Source organism: Pinus tabuliformis, chromosome 4_2 (assembly GCF_031772625.1).
Source record: "Pinus tabuliformis cultivar Carrire ecotype Pingquan chromosome 4_2, CPIR1, whole genome shotgun sequence".
Classification (NCBI taxonomy): Eukaryota; Viridiplantae; Streptophyta; class Pinopsida; order Pinales; family Pinaceae; genus Pinus; species Pinus tabuliformis.
The window spans coordinates 765,233,757-765,255,585 of NC_142304.1; the positions used below are offsets into that span (position 1 = coordinate 765,233,757).

The 21,829-nt window shown below is 38.8% G+C and overlaps 1 protein-coding gene across 1 annotated transcript in view; it reads right to left on the minus strand.

Annotated features, from left to right (window-relative positions):
• LOC149171847 (long chain acyl-CoA synthetase 4-like) overlaps nt 1-21,829 on the minus strand; it is a 234,890-nt gene that overhangs the window by 77,152 nt on the left and 135,909 nt on the right. Inside the window, exons 10-16 of the mRNA XM_089424140.1 lie at nt 18,935-19,102; nt 18,529-18,639; nt 18,294-18,381; nt 18,134-18,200; nt 17,941-18,016; nt 17,717-17,834; nt 17,305-17,550 (exon numbers count right to left, since the gene is read on the minus strand). Coding sequence (XP_089280266.1) covers nt 17,305-17,550; nt 17,717-17,834; nt 17,941-18,016; nt 18,134-18,200; nt 18,294-18,381; nt 18,529-18,639; nt 18,935-19,102 — 874 coding nt within the window. The remainder of the gene's footprint in view (nt 1-17,304; nt 17,551-17,716; nt 17,835-17,940; nt 18,017-18,133; nt 18,201-18,293; nt 18,382-18,528; nt 18,640-18,934; nt 19,103-21,829) is intronic.

Consider the following 21,829-nt stretch of genomic DNA (forward strand, 5'->3'; position numbering starts at 1 on the left):
TGTCTAAGTGTAACTCTCTCTCTCCCTAATTCGAATTGTAACTCCTCAAGACAAGTGTATCTCTCTCTATTCTTGGGATGAGTTACACTTCTCCTCAAGTAACTTCTCCCTCATGGAATTCAATTCTCTTATTATTGGCTCAAGGCATGAATTCATTTTGTAACTCCTCTCCTTTCACATCTAATTAAGCAAGAGAAAGTTAGAGTTGAGAGTAGCATGTTCATTGTGGATAAGGAGAGTTAGTATTGAGTGTGTGCAAGAGAAGTGTGAAGAGTAAGAGTAAGGGAAGAGTTGGAGCAAGTGTGAAGGACAAGATCTGATCAAGAGAAGGAGGAGGTCTTCAAACAATGAGCAAAAACACTTCAGCTGCAAGTTGATTAGACATTGGTTACTTTATTCATTCTCATTCTCTCTCTCTCTCTCCGTACTCTGCTGGCCAATTGAAGAAATCTAATAAAAATATAGTCATTTGTCTTTTCACCTTGTGGGTTTTCCCCTAGTCATTGGACCTAACTCTCAATGTCTCATATATGTGTTTGGTTGTCTACATATGATCCTTAAGTTTACGTTCTATCTACAATTGTTGATCTAAAAAGTTGTGAAGAAGAAATCTGCATTAAGTAATTGTAACAGCATAGAACATTCAGTGTTTTGCAAAGTATATTCAGTTTTCTGCAAATTGCATTTGACTTTCTGCAAAGTATGTTCAGCCTCCTGCTAAGTACATTCAGTTCCATTCAGTTTTTTGCAAAGTACATTCCATTTTTTGCAAGTACACTCAGTTTTCTGCATGAAACTTTTAAATTTCTGAATAGAACTTTCAGATTTTAACAATTTTAATATTTTACTTATGCTCATTTAAAGTTATTTTTATTCAATTTGCAATATTAGAATAGATTCATTTTCTTGTTGTCAAATTGAAAGAAGTAGATAAGGTTCATCATCTCAAAGTCAGCCTATGCAAGTATCCCTGATTTGTACAAACAATACATTGTGCCTCACAATTACATTGAAAACCCTGGTTAATAAATTAAATATGCAAGTATTTCTAGTTAATATGAGAACAAAAAAAAGTCCACGAGGTTCATCTTCTTTGGTGATCATCATGTTATGAAGTGTTATGTAAACAATGAGATTCAAACCTCATGTGTCAAGCCAATGGAAAAAAAAATTACCCCATTCTCCTAACTGCACATTGAAAGTCGGGTTTGCACAGTAACCACCTCCTGTGGTTAAGGGGGTGTGTTACAAGTGGTATCAGAGCTCTCAGGTTCAACACTTGGACCTAATGGGTTGTATCATGAAAACGAATGAAAGACTAAAGGTGTAACCCTAGAGATCTTGAGCACAAAGCTAGTACCTTATCACAAAGTTAACAAGTAGACCTCTCAAGTGTGAACCCTTAAAGAGGAGTGGAACTCTAACCCCCGAATATTATAATTAACTTTGAATATGATTAACTATAATTTTTTATTACAAAATTGAATGCTGACCGCAAAAATGTTTTCAATATGATATTGAACCTTACCATTGTAGAACTACATGCATGATTTTGTGTATGACTTTGGCATTACTATACAAGTGATGTGTTTTCTCATAGGTATGCATGTGAGTAAATACATAGTGTGAAGGATTGTAGAAATACGTGTCTCTTATGTTGCATATTGTTTTGTTGTTTGTATAGACATGCTTATGTATATGTGTATGCATGCATTGGATGGATCCTATGAGTTGTATGATGAGAGGTACATTGGTTGGGAATTTAGCAGATGACAATTATTGTTTGCTAGGTATAGCACTAGGATCATGGATGCTAATTACTTACTGGAGAAATTGAATGCTAATGACATTAAAAATAGAATGATTATATGTTAACCTAAGATTGTCTACAAGATTGGTGATGCATTTTATTTTTGTGATGCATGTTAATGTGACATGTAGTGTCCTGACTAACTCTTTGAGGTTGCAGGTGCTATGATGGTTGGCCTTAACAAGAAGGCCAAATCCTTATCAAGTGTTTGAAAAAGACTGATCCAAATGGTAAATGTGGTCTCGTTAAAGAGGTTGATTATAATTATTTTGTTAATATGGATAAATAGTTATGATCAATGTGCATATGTGTTCCTGAATTTGAAAGCAAACTTACGTATATGTTATTTTTGGGTTGTGATATATATGGCTGGTAACAATCATATGTATGCATGAACAACGACAGGTAAACACGTTGAGTCCACTTGCACATGGAAAGACTCAGTGGCAGAGACAGGGAAAGGAAGTTGATTTTGTTGCATATATGTATGCATGGTATGACGGCTAAGGGTGCCATGAATGCAATACTCAGGACATTGAGTCAATATTTGGGACTATTTTACTTGATGATTGATGTGTTATGATTTTGAACTTTAATTGTGCAATTTGATTTATGAATATGCATGACCATGTTGTTTGTGTGCAGTTTCCCTTGATGACTGCGATTATGGATTTTATTTTCCTTTTTTGATGTTTCCTGTTATTTTTCTTCTTGCATTGCTTGTTGATTTTATAATTGTCGCTTAATTTGCATACTTGGGGCCTTGGAACAAGTCAATTAAGGTGCCAAGGGAGCCATGGATTCCTAAGAAAGGGGCAACACATGAATTTCATACGTAACTATATTGGGCAAGCTAGAAAAAATATGGTAACACTGAACAGGCATATGGAAAAGAAAAAGGGTAAGTGGAATGTGATATGACAACCAAGTAGGTTGGTTGAGTCCATAGAAATGATGGACAACAAAATGGTAAAAGGGAGTTCTCTTAACCCTAAATTTATTTGCACATGCTTATATATTGTATACATGATTACGCTGATATGAAAATGCCATTTTGACTGACAGCTTTTTTCAAGAGACATTCTTGTGGAAGAATGATGGTCTATAGTCATTTAATGTAAATATGGATGCACACAGTACAACGAGGAAAAACACGCAGGTGGAGCAAGTGCTCTAGACTCCCGTTGTGCGTTTGTGTTGTGTACGTGGCATCATGTTATGTGTACGTGGTATGGTACCACACGTATATGTATAAGTTCATGTTATTGGTTTGGGCCCATGTGCTATGTATTGTTTATGGGTGGAGGTGGGATAGTCTATGGATTCCCAGTATTTCTATCGACATAAGACTACCTGGTTTGGTAATACCCATAGTCGCGAATGGGCTTATATATATATATATATATATATATAACCTCTAGATTCCCTTTATGATCCAAGGTGGAGGTGAGCATATGGATTCCTTGCTGCTTTGGCAACTGATCCAACATGACTGTGGGGTTGGTACCTTGGCAGTTAGCCTGGAGGGTACCTGGAGCCCTGGAGCAGCATGACTATTGAGTTGGTACCTTGGCAGATAGCCTAGAGGGTACCTAGAGCCTTGGAGCAACCACTTTGGGTTGGCACTTTGGCCGTGGAGGACATGCTATTGTCTAGGTGCTTGCCAGGATAGGCAATCGAACCCGTGTGTGTACGAGAAAAAAGTAAGTCATCAAAGTAAGATAAGTACCAGTGCTTTATTGATCTTCTAAATCTATAAATTATGAGCATGATGTATGATATCTTGGATTTTTGAGCTAACCTAATGATATGATTTAGTTTATGATGACTTGATTATGCACTAACCTAGTTTGTTATAGGAATTATGGAAAATTCCAAGTTCACTGCAAGGATAAACTACTAATAAGGTATAATTTACATTCATTACATTTTCTTTATGATGAGTCTTATGAGATTTGTGTGTTTATGATGTAGGAATAGACATGAGACTACTCAATGGAACAACAATAGTGTGCAAAAGCCAAAGATTTCAAGAACAGGGTTTTTGTGGGACACTAGCACTAATGGTACCAATTGATTGCCATAAAGCATGCTATGACCGGTATGATAGCTTTAAGGCATGGATATGCCTTGGTTTTGAAGCCTTTCCAATGCAAGGATGCCTTACCAAGAATGGATTGCCCGAGGGACTAGGAAGCAGAGAAGGGGATGCCTGAACTTGGAAGGTAAGTGACTACACGGAAGCGAGGGAGGGGACCAAATTTCCTGAGGAACTAGGAAGAAAAGAAGGGAAAGCCAGAAAATAAATTGGTTTTTGGTCATGAGCATTGTTGATTCAAATCAGAAGCATATTGGGGCTGTGCCCAGATATAATGAGCCGAGAACAGTTTGTTGAAGGAACAAGGAGCGCAAGGATAGTAGCATTGGACATTGGAGGCAGGCAGCACTCCAAAGAAAGGTAAAAAATCCAAGTTGGATTGAACACATCTAAAGCATCAAAAGGCTGCAAAGAGGGCCATTGGAATATGGATGAATTTATAAATTTATATTTACCAAGTGGTTGGACAAGCCATTGTACATGCAGGATGGATTGTAAAAGTTGAAACGAGCTATATATATATAAAGCTCCTTCTCAGTTGTGTTTGATCTTATAAGCATTTTTTTCTATTGTATATGGTCATTGAACACTCATGACGATGTTCCCCCAACGGGGGAGGGGTTTGTAATAACCCCAGTCAAATTTTCTACTTATTTTAAGCATTGTAAATTAATTAAATTAAATGTGATGAGTTGGGGATACAGATTCCAAAGCGAAGGTGAACAGGGAAAATTGTTGGGAATGTGGACTTGTCTAGCACCATGGTGATTGGCCTACAATATTTTGGCAAACAGACACAAAATAGATTAAGGATGGAAAAACAAAAACTAACAAAACAATCAGAGAGACAAGGGGCAGCTAGCATGGTTTCATGGGCTAAAGAGAGCCTGGCTAAGCAGGAAAAAAGGACAGACGAAACAGAATGTGGGGTAGATGCATACAGGATAGAGAAAGGGGGGAATTCAGTGCAAGGGTTGTATAAGTTGAAATTTCTAAGTCTGATACGTTAGAAATCCCTACTGCATTATTTGGTTTAATTTCTCCTACTTGTTTATTCCATTAACAAGTTATTTATAAATATAAATACTAAAATAAAGTTAACACAAATGCAGCCTTAACTCATATACGAATCAGCAACTGAAATAACTGAGACAAACACACAAGGGACACCATTATTTTTGGACAATCGTCCCTGGAAAAACCCAATGCGGGAAAATCAGTGCAGCAGATATGAGGGTTTTATTATTATGCAGTTTCTGAATACATCTAGGGTGCCAAAAATGGCTCACCCAATAGAGAATGCCCTCAGCAGTAGTACCTCTCCTCCGAGACAAATATTTCGGCTGATCAATCACCAGATGAACGATCCCACAACAACAATGGCAGCTCCTTCGCTGCATAGCGAAAGCTACTCCAAGCTTCTCTACTGTTCTGCATCATTCTGCAGGGACTGCGTCACCCTTCCCAGCTCACCAAAACTCAGTCTGCCCCACGAAAAATATCCCAATGCTGCCTCTTGGTCCTACGTCAACTCTAGTAGCCTCTGCGCAGCTACTAATGCCTCTGTGTCAGCCCCTTGGCTCTCTGCATTAGCTCTCAAATCCTCTACGTCACCCACGTTGGCCTCCTCAGCCTCTGCGTAAGTCCCAGTTTCCTCTGCATCAGCCTCTACAAGCTCTACGTTGTCTCTCTGGCACTATCTCTGCCTCTCTGCTATGTATTCCCGGCCTCATGCCGAACTGCCCCTCGCTGCAACAGATCATTGGTTCGATTCTCTCAGCACACGCCGCACCAGAAAATTGAACTGACTGATTAATTTCATGTATCTCCAACTGACCCTCAAGCCTCCTCTTATACTTTTCCTGTTGAGTCTTCAACAGCCGAGATTAAGTCCCTAATCAACAACTAAGATTAGATTTGGCTTGATCCATGTCATTTAGAACATTCTCACCTAGTTTTATATTAATACCCATTAATATTTTAATTTTCCTAAGTAACCCCATTAAAAATATTAATTATTTTAATATCTATCCAACTAGGTGGAATTTCCCCAAACCATTTCTGGGTCTTGGAGATCTTATGTGCCTTAGCCCCTCCACCAATTTTCATGGCTAGAGAACATCCAATGCTAACACAAATCAACAATATGGTCCTCCAATTTCTTCTCTATTGGCGACTCAGTGGTAGTCAAAAGCCTCTACCACCGAGGCGAAGGCAGGTAATGCTTCCATGTTTGCCATCACACCTTCTATTTAGGTTTTATCTAGGAGATTGGATCTATCTGCCCAATCCACTCTCTGTCTGGTTCACTAGCTCCTTCCATGAAAGTAGCTCTATTAGCATTCAGAATATGAGCAATATCAAGTTATAGCTTTACTCCCTATTCGTGTGTGTGTGTGTATATATATATATATATATATATATATTACAGCGATTGGTGAATGTTACTTTTCCCTTTGCTACGAGTGCTTGTGTCTACAAGAGGTACTCATGCTCATGCTACTTAGTAAATTAAATATTTCTCTATCTATCTATGATACACAACCCTCCATACATCTTTCTATGCCTATTGGCCTTCGGTCCTTAATTTCTAACAAATCTTCACTCACTCGAAGACATAGCCCAGACTTCACTCACCAATACGCCCCCTTGTTTTGTTGCCACACTTCACCAACACACAACCATTCATTCATTGAGTCCAATTCCTAACACTTGTGGTCATACTAATAACAGAGGGGATTGTGAACATGAATATCTTCGTGATATCTCGAAGTGGCAAAGGAATCACCAAGGGTGGCATCGATCTGGGTGATAATGCCACGGTGGATGATCTAAAAGCCTCGATTGAACAAAGAGCCAAGAAATGCAATGAATCTTCCCTAAGATAATAGTTTTCGTTGAGCTTTTGAGAGCATCGATGAAATTGATGGATAACCCGCACTTTTAAGATGTGTGGGCACACAATTGGTCATGTATCTTAAACATTTTAAACAAGCAGTTGTAGCTTATTTTACGTTTTATGTATCTGAGAGCATGAATGCCATAGGAAAGGAAAATAAGGCCTACCCACATGTCGTTGCTCTCCTCAATGCATTTGAAGCCAAAGACTGTGAAATTTCCATGATTGCAATAACTAGAATTTAATCTTCTATCTATTGGAGATCATTTGTCTTCTCAATTTTGATTCAGCAAATAGCAATCAAATAACTATTGCAATCTTCACAAATAAAAATACGTTGTGGAATATAAAATACGAAATTAAGAAATAATGCACACACACACATAAAAATTATGACATCATTAGTTTTGGACAATCGTCCCTAGAAAAACCCCGAAGTGAAAGCCAGTGCAACATATGAGGGTTAAATTATTATTCAATAATTTGAGAAATTACAATTGGTTTCCTTTCACTGGCAAACCTCCAGCAAATACTGATCTCCATTAGGAAAATATATTGGAGACTCAATGTCTCCCTCTACAACTAGATTCAATCTCTCCCAACCAATTCACACTTCCTCAACCTATTTTCACTACCTAGCTGGAATGCGCACTATTGATCCCAAGAAATCCGTACATGCTCTGGGAAATCATCCCTACAAGTAAAATTGCATCTAACAGCTGCTAAACCCACTCCCTCTGCCTCCGGTAATAGTTTTGGAAATTGGTAACTGAAATGTGGTCTTTCCTGCAACTCACACTGTATAAACTGGCTAACTCACACTGCTACATCGGCCTACTCTACAGACTAAATCAATTTCCTTCGTGCCTCTCAAAACTGGAAATCATTGTCAAAATTTTCTCTGAAAAATTTCATCCCAAATCTCTTTTTGAATACCTCGATGCTAGTGTCTCCCTAGCTTCAATTATTCCCTTGCTGAATCACAACAAGTAGATAAGTTGAACTGCTTGAACTCACTGGATATTTTATCCAACCCCATCGACCCTACTCTTATAATTCTCTTTTGGACAACCAACAACCATGACCACATCTCAAACAACGACTATGATCATCTTGACTCCATCAATTAACTTTTCTGGAAGTCTCTAGAGAAAAATCAACCTCCCTCAATTAATCTGATTTAATTAACCGGATTTCCTAAGTTACACTTAGGAAATATTTAATTATTATTCAATTAATCTAATTGAGGTGTTTCTAAGGCTTTTCTCGTGAAACTTTTTCTGGGCTTTGGAGATCCTGTGTTCCTTAGCCTCTTAGACAGCATATAGGCTAGAACACTTGTATGTTGCTACTCCAAAAACTATCAGACAACAACCGTGTAGGTTACACACTTGTGTTTCCTCTCTCTTCGTCAGAACAACAATAGGTATCTTTTTTTCCCAAAACATTGTATTGCACACTATGTCGGGTACGCATAGACAATAAATCTTGAAGGGTATCCTAGAACTCATCCAAGATTGGGAATTGTTGACCACATTTGTTACCACCCTTTGGGGAATGCCTCTCTACATCAAGAAGCCTCTTTGGCTCAATCTCTGGAAGTTGAAATTGGTCTCACTCTTAAAGTACCAACCTTTCTATACAGAGCAACAGACCATGAAAACAAAAATTTAGATTGCATTAGAAGAGCATTGGGTTATCTCAAGCCCCAAACACAAGGGGCAATGGGTAGGGTTAACCTCTAGTCCCTTGAATTTATCACCAGACTATGGCCCATCTCAAGTTTTGTTAATTTTTCAGATTGTTCTATGTTGTATCAATTACTTTAGCCCAATTCCACACTTGAATTAGCAATAATTTCAATTACAATTACTCTTTTCATTCATCAATAGTAATTGAAGATACAACAATAAATTCAATGACAAAGGAGACAATCAGCTCATCAACAATAGACACCAGGTTTGGTCAAAGACCAGGGAAAAACCCCACAAGGGGATAAGACAAAACCCCATTTGGGACCTCAATCAGCTACGAAGTGTTGGGTGCGAGTGTGTGGTCCCTTGGGCAATGTGATCCAAGTGCATCATCATATTTGTATAGTTGGGGCACGAACAAGAAATGTATGGTGTTGAAGAAGCCCATGGTGTGGAAATCAATGCTCTGCTTTGCTGGAGGCCCATGGCTCTCAATGTTCACCCTACAAGTGCCATTATGACCCTCTGGAGCAATGTTGCACGAAGCGCCCCCCCCCCGGGTTCCAAGCCCGGAAGCGCGTCCCGTGCGGAAGCGTCTAGGAAGCTTCGGCGGAAGTGCGCTTCCGCCTGTTTTGGACGCTTCCTGGAAATTTCGGAAGCTTTCCTCCGAAGCGCACTTCGTACGGCGCTTCGGTAGTACGAAGCGTGGCGCTTTGGAGGGTGAAGCGTACGCTTCCGTACGATTCCGAAAAGCGTTTAGAAAATCGTTTTTTTTTTCAATTTTTTTTTTTAATTTTAGGTGAGTTTGCTTGTTGGGGGTGGGTCCACCTTGGGTTAGGGTGAGGAATGAAGGCAAAAAAATAAAAATAAAAAATATAAATATAGCAGATGCTCCCTCATGGTAATGTTAAATTCTTAAAGTAAAAGTGACATTCTCCTTTATTTTTCATTTTCATCATTTTACTTAAATTTTTAACATTACCATGAAATGACTCAGGATGTTTGACAGTGGTTTCAGCCTCATTGGACTTCATATGGAGAAAATAGAATTTCATATCCTATTCAAAATTCACCAGACTTAACAGTTTTCAGGAATTCAGGATCAATGGGATTGTGGCATTTCATTAGATTATATCAAGTATGAAGGTATACGATTAGCATTTAATCAAGAGCACCAAGCCCTATATGTACCGTAGTGTTGGTGGTGTTAATTGTTGAACTCCTTTGTCACGCGGCACGCCCTTAGCAAAAAATTACCTTTCAATCAAATCAAAATCATCGATCAAGCATGTTAAGCTTTTTCTACCATATTTTAAGTCTTGAATTAGGTAGTTTGATCAAAATTGGGCAATGTTGACTAATATCCCTAGATAATCGAGGTAGAGGCAAAGGCTAGACAAGAGGAGAAGAATCTAGATTCTAGATGGTTGATGCTCGAATAACTAATCATTAATGTACAATGGATGTTATATCTATCTTGATTTATGCAAAAATATGCATGTTTTCATGTCTTCTACAACTAATTTGGTATTTGGGATGTTTGTTTGGAGTATAAATGCAAAAAAATATAAATATATATATATATAGCAGACGCTTCGCTTCCTAGATTTTTGGAAAATGACGCTTCCGCGTCCCCGCTTCCAAAAAACGTCCCCACTTCGTCGCCGCTTCGTGCAACATCGCTCTGGAGGGCTTGGATCCTGTATAGGGAGGCCAAGTCCAAGATGAAGACCCACTTGCAATCATGTACAGGGAGGCCCATGGCTCTCAATGTTGAAGAAGCCCATTGTGTGGAAATCAATGCTCTGCTCTACTAGAGGTCCATGGCTCTCAATGTTCACCCTACAAGTGCCATTATGACCCTCTAGAGGGCTTGGATCCCGTATAGGGAGGCCAAGTCCAAGATGAAGACCCACCTGCAATCATGTATAAGATCCAATGTGTCTCCTCACCTTTCAATACTATTAATCGTTAGAGAAATTGAGTAAATAAGCTTGCTAATCAAGGGCTAAATTGGACACTCCATAGTGGCGTGCCCTTCCAAATGGGCTTTAGAATGTACAGGTGTCACCTTGATTGACAAGAGGGGTTAATAAAGGACCCAATTAGGTGGTTTCAACCTCTAAGGCAATGACAGGTCCATGGCACATCCATCAAATGAGAGGTGTCATGTGAAATAATGATGGAACGGAATGGGGGCAAGAAGAAAGGCTCCAAGCCACTGTGAAAATTCCTCAACCGGAATCCCTACTGCAACAACTGATGATATTACTCCTATTTGTTAAATTCCTTTAAACAAATTACGTGCAGTTTTCTACGGCAAATATCGTAATACATACAACACAGCCTTCACTTAATTAAATATTATGCAGAAACAAGAGACTGGGCAAGAAAGAAAATACAGCACAATAAACACTGTTTTTTTGGACAACAGTCCCCAGAGAAACCCAATGCCGGAAAACCGGTGCAGTGGATCTGAGGGTTTATTATTATTAAGCATTAGAAAATTCTAAATACATCTTTGAATACCTCTTGGGTTATTCAGTTACAAAGAGAAATATTGGCAAAAAGATTTGTGAGATTACCTCACACAATCCTCGAGAAAATCCCGGCTGATCCAGACACTGGATGAAGTGCCTCTAGCAAGCCCTACGTTGCCTCTGCGCAATCCTAACACAATCCCTGCGTCAACCTCTCTAGGCATTGCATCACCGAGTTTGTTGATCGATTTGCTACCTAGAGTTTCTACTCTCAGCCTCCCGGTCCCACACCCTAGCTCCCGGCTTCTGAAACTAACTCTGCCTAGCGAAATCTCGGACTCTCTCTCACCACTTGCGTTGCCTCTGTGTGGCCCTTCATGGCCTTGTGTCAACCTCTGCGTGAGAGCTGCTGGATCTCTCTGCCTCTCTTTGTTGATGATTCTCCGGTTGAGAAAATCTCTCTCTCTCTCCGGATGTTATCCCTACCCCTCAAATGCAAGAAATGTCCTCGATCAAAATTTTCTCCTGAGAACTTCTCACTTCAATAATTTGATCTCTTGATCTCTCAGCTTGTTTTCCAAATGACCCTCAAGCTCCCTTAAATAATCTTCTCGTTGACATTCAATGGCCCAGATTAAAAGCTAATTAATGGCTAAGATCATTTTAGCTTGATCCTCATCTTCTTCTAGAAGTTACACCCACAATTAGATTAATACCCATTAATATTTTTAATTTCCTAAGTGGATTTTCCCAAAACACTTTTTAGGTTCTTTGGAATACGTGTGCCCAAGCCTCCCTACAAAATTTGAGGCCTAGGGCACATCCGATGCTACCCCAAATCAATAGTCCCTCTTAGCGAGGAATGTGCTCTAGCAATATACGTTGCTGCATACTGTTGTGACTCTGAAGCATCGTCCTCTGCGCTGCTGATGTCTGGCATGCTGACCACCAACTAATGCATTGCTGCTGCTGACATTACCACTGCCAACACTGCATTCGTACTACAGCTCCCTTTCAAGTGTTGCATCTGTGTTGTTGCTATCATTGCCACTGTTAACTGCTACTGCACTACAAACTGTTGCTACTACTCTATCAGCAGCGGAAAAACATCCAAAATTACAGAACTAATTGTGTTCAGTATGATACTACATGAATGTTGGAGCCTGACTGTTGCTAGCCTCTGCATTGACCCCCTAAATATGTTGCACTGTTGCTGACCTCTGCTTTGTGCCATCTGCACTGCTACCAAATCTACTCTACGTTGTTCAGTCTCTGGGACTCCTAGCCACTGCAACGATCTCCCTGACACTCCTCAGCACCATCCGACACTAGTCCATCTTGCTACCACAAAACTAGGCTCTCGTAGCAAGGTATTGATCCAAGAGGTGGAATCCTCAAGGATCCTGCCCATCTATAGCTGTTTCGAACTACAGTTCTAAATCAGCCCACCTCCCTCCTGGAGGTATCTCGGCTGTCATGGCAAACTCCTCCTCTTATATCTTCGCGAGCGCAGCCTTCAGATCATGTTTCTCATCCTTATCCTTCTTCTTGAGAGGACATTGAGTAGTGTAATGACCCATCTCACCACACCTGAAACAATTGATCTTTGAGACGTCCTTCTTATGTCTCCGTTGCTCCTACTGTCCCTTTGATGCAAGGGTTGCATTATCCTCCTCCTCCTTGGGCTTTGACCCACTATTGTTGTTGCTTCCATCAAGTTTGACCTTGACCAAGTCTCTCCTCAACTCCTCTTGTTTTAGAGCTGCCCACGTGTCATCCCAATTCTGCAAGGCTGCTTTGCCCAGGATACTCTGGACAAAAACTTGCCACTCATCTAAGACAGAATTGAGGGCCAGTCTAACCAATTTTGAACCCTGAGGTGTATGTCCCACAACAGACAACTCATCACGAGTTTCCTTCAACTTTGTGAGGAATGGATCCACACGCTCCCCCTTCTGCATCTAAGCAAATCTCATCTTTTGCTCTAAGTACATCTTCCGCTACTCGGAAGATCCCTGATATAACGTAGCCAAGGCATCCCACATCTCCTTAGCAGTCCCTCTGCTAGCGACATGACACACCACATGATCCTTTACTCCATCAAGGATCTTCCTCTTGGCCTTCGCCATCTCTGATCTGTAATTCTTCAACAAATCTACATCTGCAGGGCAGCCACCACGCTGTCGACGTATGTCTTGAGGGCATGTTCATCTAGAAGGAATGACATTCTAGCCTTCCAGATGACGAAGTTGGATGCTCCATCCAACCTGTCTTGATCCCTCAAGCCACTGGTTGCCATCTCTGCCAAAAATGTCAAAAATATCCTCTCTCTTCTACGTTGTTGCTGGGCTAGCCTATGCACTCCTTGCTAGAGCTAGTAAAATTGTTGCCCCTTACTACTGCTCAACTCTAGAGAATTTGAATTCCTTGGCTAGGAGAATTCTTTGAGAAAGAAATTACCTCAATCGTGCTTCTCCTCTCTTCTTGCGATATTTTGCCAAGCAAACTGCCTGCAGAAAAATCTGCGTCCCACCAGTTCTCCTCACGCTAAGGCTTCAACGTTGCTCCCTCTGCCCTGGCAAAAGTTCGAACTGGAAGCCCTTCTCTCCGTCGACTCACTCGGAGAGAGACTACCTCGAAATTTCAACCCTCCGGCTAAGAACTGCGTGAACTCTCTAGGGTTTCGAACTGCTGCATCTTGCAGCTTTTCGATCTCCCTCATAACAGATGCGGGTGTTTGTTGTTGAAGCAAACAAAGTGCGTACTTGCCATTAAATACTTTAGAAGACTTGGAATATGAAAATATCCATTGAGGATACAAAATATTATATATTAAAAGTATGAATAAGAATGATGATATAATGAGATTGAGGGGCCTGCTTATATATTAGGCAGGTGCCTCTTCATGGAGAGTCATGTCTCATTTAGACATGCCTCTTCAACCTAATTACTAATTAACTAATCATTATTTATAATTATTATCATTTACATTATTTCCTATATATTTTATTCATAACATTGCCTTCCTCCTCAAAAATCTATCCTCAAAGCTTACTGATGAAAGGCTTGATCTCTTTTTTCTATTTCGGATGTCTTTTTGTCTCAGAATTCTCATCTTCGTCGAAGCAAGACGATACGATCCTCTAAGTGATAAACAAAACTTTTGCACTCAGAAGGGATCAGACCATCCTAGATTAATCTTTTGTGGAATCTTTTGATCACTAGAAACTTGTGATGAATCATTATCGCTGCACTGAATTGTGCGCGATTCAGTATCCTTCTGAACAAAAGTTTGTTGTTTTTGTTCTGAATGGTCCCGATACATAGCATGGTTGGGTTGTCTACTCGCATGATTCAGATTTAGATGGGGAACTTTTTTTGGTTTGACTTTCCCTTATTAAGTGTGGAATTTTTTTTATTTACATCAGGTGACGATGTTGTTGAGTTTGTTATAGAACCTTCACTTGGGATGTTTATCATATGAACTGCAACATCTAAGTGTGTCTTTTCTTCAACTGACGTGTCTTCTTCTTGAGTTGTCATATTCACTGGATCGATGTTCGTTTTTTCTTCAACTTAAATTTCTACATTTGAAGATGTCGACGCTTCCTTTTCAACAAGTTGTTGCCCCTTGTTTTCCGACAACTTCTTATCCTTCTTAAGCTTCTTAATTTGCAATAATAATTTTTCACTATGGTCTCTAAGTCGAGAAACTTCCTCATTCTTGTCAGTGGTGATTTTGTCAACTTCCTTCTGCATATTTTGTATCACTTTTTTACTTTCTTGAAGAATTACTTTTGAGATTTCCTGTATGTCTTCTGGCGTCACTAAAGTTGGCTTCAAAGTTACATCTTGTAGCGTTATTTTTTTCTTTTTTGCAAGAAAATGTCAAAAACTTCTTTTTTGTATTTAGAATAAAGGAACCAAGGGTTTCCATCCAGAGAGAACCCAAAATAATATCACTATCGTCAAAAATTAAGGTTTTACGTTGAATTGCGAGGTAAAAGTATAATCTCCAATACTTAGGTGTAGATTGCTTATGTCGTATTATTTGTCAACTGCGTCAACAAAATTCATTTCAACTATATTTGATTCAGGAATCACTAATTGGTTAGCACATTTAGTACTAACATAATTACTTCTTTCAGTAGGACTGATAGAGATTATGATATCTCTTCCTACGAGTGATCCTTTGATTTTAATTAATGTATCAACACATTTACCAAAGGTTTTAGGAAACCTTTCATTACTAGTCTCCATTTTACTTTCTCGAGACAAGCCCTAAGTATAAGGGTAACCTCTTTATACTTAGAATAACCTAAATTTAATATGAATTGTTAATTTTTTTCTCCAAGTCTCACATTTTATTCCAGCTATAATGACTTGAATAATGGAACAATCTCCTCTTTTTGATCTTATATTTTTCTATCACTTATAAAAGGTACTTTTTTAATAACAATCTTCTTTTTTTCATCAATATAAGTACCTACATTTTTCCATGTGTAAACATTTAATTTCTATTATTTTCTCATCCTGGCTCACGATTGCTTACAAGTAGACCTTTAGCTAAAGACTGCCTCCTTTTTGAAGTTTGAATATGCTAGCATTGTAGACTACATCGTACTTTTGTTGGACACCTTGTGCATATCCTTGTGTTCTAAAAGAGCCAACAAACATGATAGATGCCTTGGTGGAAGATATGCACTAATCTGTGTGCCAACCTTTGGTGAAAACCTACATTTTGTCACATGTAAACTTTGATTTTTCTATTATTTTCTTATCTTGGTTCCCGAGTGTTTACCAATGGACCTCTAGCTTAAGTGGTCCATGAGGATATCACTAGTTAATTCCTCTCAACAACTGGTCCCAAGGCGGTGTCATTTTGATTCTAAATAGATGTTATCAGCTGATTTTGCTTGATATTTCCACTTTTACAAGAATAAAAACACTTCCATTGCCTTTCTTGTAAGCATGTGTTTCTAAGTGCTTTGCATCGTAGTTGCATAAATGCAAATGAAGTCTACTTTAACCCTAAGCAATAACCACATATCAAACACCCTTACTGTACTGATGATTGGTTTACGTTCCCCAGCCCAAATAAATCATCTGAACCTATGGTACAAGCTATCTTCTTTATGAAGGCCCAAGAAATACATCAATGTATGAACACTTGAAAATATGCTGTCAAGCACCACTGGCAGTTTGAGAACGAACATAAGAAGTCACTTGGAGGTATGCTTATTATTGGCAAATGTAGCTAAACGGTCTATTAATGATTCCAAGCATTTCAAAGTTGCAAAAATCTTTTCAAAGAATGCAAGGATATATTCAGTATCATAAACATATTTGAGCAGGTACTTGCACCAAAACAAGCTTTAAGCCACATGGAAACTATCATAAAGAAGTGCTATGGTTCCAAATAGACCATATGGACTGGAAGTTGATCCACTAGTTTTCACCTATGGCAATTTGAGAACGAACATAAGAAGTCACTTGGAGGTATGCTTATTATTGGCAAATGTAGCTAAACGGTCTATTAATGATTCCAAACATTTCAAAGTTGCAAAAATCTTTTCAAAGAAACTAAGGATATATTCAGTATCATAAACATATTTGAGCAGGTACTTGCACCAAAACAAGCTTTAAGCCACATGGATACTATCATAAAGAAGTGCTATGGTTCCAAATAGACCATATGGACTGGAATTTGATCCACTAGTTTTCACCTATGTTGTGGGGGTCACATTGCCTGGCCTGTAGTCACATCACCTAGACAGGGCCCAACATTTCCTGTACCTGAGATGGCTACCGAAACATCACTAGCCACTGAGGATGTCTGCAGGCCTAATAAGGAACATCCGCAAACAAAGTCCCCCAAATCAGAGAATGTCTGCTGTAACAGGAAATGCCCCCAACACCTCCTCACCCCCACAAATTAAACAAGAAAGAAAAACTCAAAAAACAGCATCTAATCTTTTGAGTTCCAGTCACAATAGAGGAGATATCTAGGGTACCTTCTTTTAAAATTATTCAGCTTATACTGATTACAATAAATCAAAAGAAGCTCATTAGCCATCAAGTTATCATCTTCTACCTATTCCTCAAGTTTGCCTTTAAAAATTTTGACCGATACATATTACAGGGATTTCCTGCTCAGTTTCGTTAGATTTTCCAATTCCTGAGCTGATAAAGAAGAAAAAGTGTGATTGAAACTAGCCTTCCTTCCACGTTCCATGAGCAGTTATGTACCTTAAATATTTCAAAAGATGAAACAAGACAATGCTGAGAGATGTTTTAACCATTCCATGTTTCTGCATTCTTACCTGTGTGAAACCAGCCATCTTTGAAAGCTTCTTTTGTAAGGTCATCTCTCTTGTAATACCCAGAAAACAGTGTCTTACCCCTGAAACAGAGCTCTCCCTGAGAGGTATCTGCCAATGCATCATAACCCATTTCTGGGACTGATTCAAGGCGCACTTCAGCTGTTGGAGATACAGGACCAACTGTACCTAACATTGATAAATCATCTGGTAATGCAACAGAACTCCATCCACAAGTTTCTGTCAATCCTGACATGCACCAATAAGAGATCATAACTTATAATTCCTAAACTTTAATTGAGCCTTGTAGCTTTAAAAAAAAGGCATCCATAGGCCAGCCAAATAATCAGCTACTGGATCCAAAGCTTAAAATTTTTGGAGTACAATAACCAAAGTCTAAAAACTTTGGCCTTACCATATCCTTGTAAAACATGACAACAAGTAGTTACTCTTAAAAATTCCTCCACGGAACTACTTAGGGGAGCTGCTCCAGACAATATAAGTCGTACCCGACCTCCTAATCTTGCTTTAATCTGAATACATCATGCAACACAACAAAAGAGCATTGTATATTGCAGTCAACAAATGAAAACTCTTGATAAAAAGAAGAGAAGATTAAGAATAGATGTAAACCCTAACCTTACTAAACAAAATTGCATCTGCCAATGGTGATGCTTGACATTGCCTGAAGCCTAGTTTCATCCATGAAAGCTTACTGTAATTTGGACATGAGAATAGAAAGTACATTCAGTAATTTTCCAAAGGTTTAAAAACATAGGAATGAAGAATGATTTTTGAAATAAGAAATCTCTTGGAAAACAAATGCACCTACTAGTTATATAGAGAGTTAAAAATTAATCTCGTGATCGTACCACTCTCCTTGAGTCTTTTCATGCCTCCTGTCAGCCGAAGGAGAACAGAGATCAAAAATTAAAAGTCATGCTTTAGAATGATCAATAGACCACCCAAATTGGAAGCTAAAGTTCACAAACCTGCAAAAATGCGATCAAAAACTCTAGGCACGCCTGCAAATAAAGTTGGCTTCAACTCCATTAAATCATCTCCAAGTAATTTAGTATCCTTTGCAGGCAAAATATTTCATTATTAGAATGCCCAAACTAATTCCCCAAACTCCTATGAATAATAATTAATTTGTCCTGTAATTAAAACTTTATTTGAATTGTCTATGCTTAATATTTTGAAAAGTAAATAGATGACTTGATTTACCCCTTGCCAATACCCCACTGAGGCACCCCGATGGAAAAAGAATTCTTCAATGACACGGTCAAAGATATGAGCCAGTGGAAGGAAAGACAAATAAACATCCTCAGTTGTCATCTACATTTTGAAAAGTAAAATTAATTCAGCAGCATTCAGAATTCTTAGACAAGAAATTCAGTGAACACAATCTGTAGAAAGACTCAAGTTAGATAAGACAAGATGAGATAATTTTATTGATGTCCAACGAATAACCACAAAAGTAGGTCAATGCGACTGAAGGATACATCCAGTATGAGTAAAAGGGTAACATAAACATAAAAGACCTAGATGATATAAACTAAGGACAAGAGACTTAAAAAATGTTGCAAAATAAATTTAAGTTCGACTGGAGTAGAGCTCGATTTAAATTCACCTTTTCTTTAACTTTTTCAAAGACAAGTTCAGTTCCAGCTATAGTCTGTGTAAGTGCCTCATGAGTCAAGATAACACCCTTTGGTTCTCCACTGGTTCCACTTGTATACATGATTGTGGAAATGTCCTCAGGCACAGGTGGTGAGAGTTCTGTAGGATTCTGTTTTCCCTGCAAAATAGAGCCTATTAGAGTTTTCCTGTAAGTTTTGGTACTACAATGACAATTCTAATGCATACAAATAAAAAATAATAAAAATAAAAGGCCACCAGACAACATAGATCTGAGCTGATGCACATTATCAGATAAAACACAGCAAATTTTCAACACCACACAAACAAAAATGTATTAAATAGGTCTCAATGGGAGAAAAATCACAACAAATGATTACCATCTAGGAAATAACAATACATCAGAATGTTGGAATTATTTTGATAATATGCAAATGTGTCTGAGGCCCATTCATCTTTATCATTATATACTTGCAATTATGGCTAAGGATATCTTTATTCTTTTATTATATTAACATGTATAGTTAAGGCCGTCCTAGTCAACTTGATATATAGGCTCAACAACCTTCTTGGAGAGTGTGCCCTTGTTTTTGAAGGCCCGTAACCCCCTCTTGAAGGTTATCTAAGTGGGTGTGAACCTTTCTCGATTCTTTTTCAGATCCAAATACTATTGGCTACTGGCATCGTTGTTCCAATCCCAAACTAGGGTTTATTGGATCATCTCTTCTAGAGTTTCTCTAAGGGTCCCAAGGAGATAAACCCTAATCTAGGGTTGTTCCTTCATTCTAGAGTGTTTTTTAGCACTTTTCACCCTTCTTTAAGACCAATGTCTTCATTCCTAGGATTACTTAGGGTTTTGTACAGATCTATATACGTGAATTTCTAGAGTATTCATTCCATAAGGAGTCTGTGTCCCCTTGTTGTTGACCTTATGTATTCAAAGTGGTTTTTTCCTTACCTAAATGTGGCAAACTATCATTCTTGGGAGGATCAAAGGGTTTCCCTGCCAAAACTAAAGTTCTATGGATGTACTTGTGAAAATTCCATCTAACATAGCAACTGGAAATTATTTTCCTAATTGTTAAGTTTATTTAACAATTTATTTGCAGTTTGCTACGGAAAATACAAAATAATTCACACTGTGCTTATCACAAATAAATTGTGGAAGAATAAAATACTAAAAACTAAGAAATTCTAGCACACACAAAATCTAACACGGTTGTTTTTGGACAATTGTCCCCGGAAAAACACAATGCGAGAAAATCGGTGCAATATATGAGGGTTTTATTATTATTCTTCAGCAGCAAATCTGAGTACAATAATTTAGATGTTCTACTAGCAATCTAGTCTGAGGAAAAATACTAGCAAAATTATTGTGAGAATTATTGTGCAGACCCTCTTGGAATTTCGCACTACCTCTTACTGTCTCTCCCAGAACTAGAAGACTTCATCCGAAAATGTTGCTAACCTCCTCTGCCACTTGCTACTCACCCTCTGGCTCTATCTTCTCTACTGAGTCTCTGCTACGGACAAAATCGAACTGCCTGGGCAACTCAGTATCTGCACTGGTGTGTTCTCCATCACCACATAGATCCCTTCTTATATCTTCATGTTGGGACTCCAACAACCAACATTAAATCTTAATCGATGGCTTAGATCATTTTTGGATCGATCTGTATGAGTTTCTAGAGAATTCTGACCTTGACTAAAATAATTTTGATTATAAGTATGGGGGATTTACGCAGTGCATTATATTAGATTTTGGGATTCAACAATCATGAGAAATTAGTCAGTTACGACTACATCTCATGGAAATGGTCATACGTTTGAATGACTTACTTAACGCAGTTGAATCCCAAAATCTAATATAATGCACTGCGTAAATCCCCCATACTTAAATTCAAAAAGAGTCAAGGGATCTCTACTTGAATGGTTCATGAGGCACAATACTTGCTAAGGTTTTGCAAATGGGGTAGCAAGCTAAGTGGGCTTGATTGTGGGAAAAACTCCACAGTTAAGCGCGCTTGAGCCAGAGGAGTTCTGGGATGGGTGACCTCCTGGGAAGTCCTGGTTACCGAGTGCAAGCCCCGGAAGTGATGATTGATGCTATGTGATTCGTTCTCCACATTTCACTAGTTTCAATCCCACTTCTTCACCCCTGTGAGCATCACCCGATGCAATGAGTGCTAAGTGAACTATTCAAAAATCATGAGAAATTAGTCAGTTACGACTACCTCTCATGGAAATGGTCATACGTTTGAATGACTTACTTAACGCAGTTGAATCCCAAAATCTAATATAATGCAATCCCCCATACTTAAATTCAAAAAGAGTCAAGGGATCTCTACTTGAATGGTTCATGAGGCACAATACTTGCTAAGGTTTTGCAAATGGGGTAGCAAGCTAAGTGGGCTTGATTGTGGGAAAAACTCCACAGTTAAGCGCGCTTGAGCCAGAGGAGTTCTGGGATGGGTGACCTCCTGGGAAGTCCTGGTTACCGGGTGCAAGCCCCGGAAGTGATGATTGATGCTATGTGATTCGTTCTCCACATTTCACTAGTTTCAATCCCACTTCTTCACCCCTGTGAGCATCACCCGATGCAATGAGTGCTAAGTGAACTATTCAAAAATCATGAGAAATTAGTCAGTTACGACTACCTCTCATGGAAATGGTCATACGTTTGAATGACTTACTTAACGCAGTTGAATCCCAAAATCTAATTTTGATTATGTTAAAATTGGCAACTAGGGCCAAACTCCATGTGGGTCATCTTATTTATGGCAGCTGATATTTTTTTTGGATCCCTCTCATCGAGAGGTGTAGGATTGATCTAAAGATCATCCGATTCCAATAAGTATTCATGGAGTTATGAATTTATTTGCGTTAT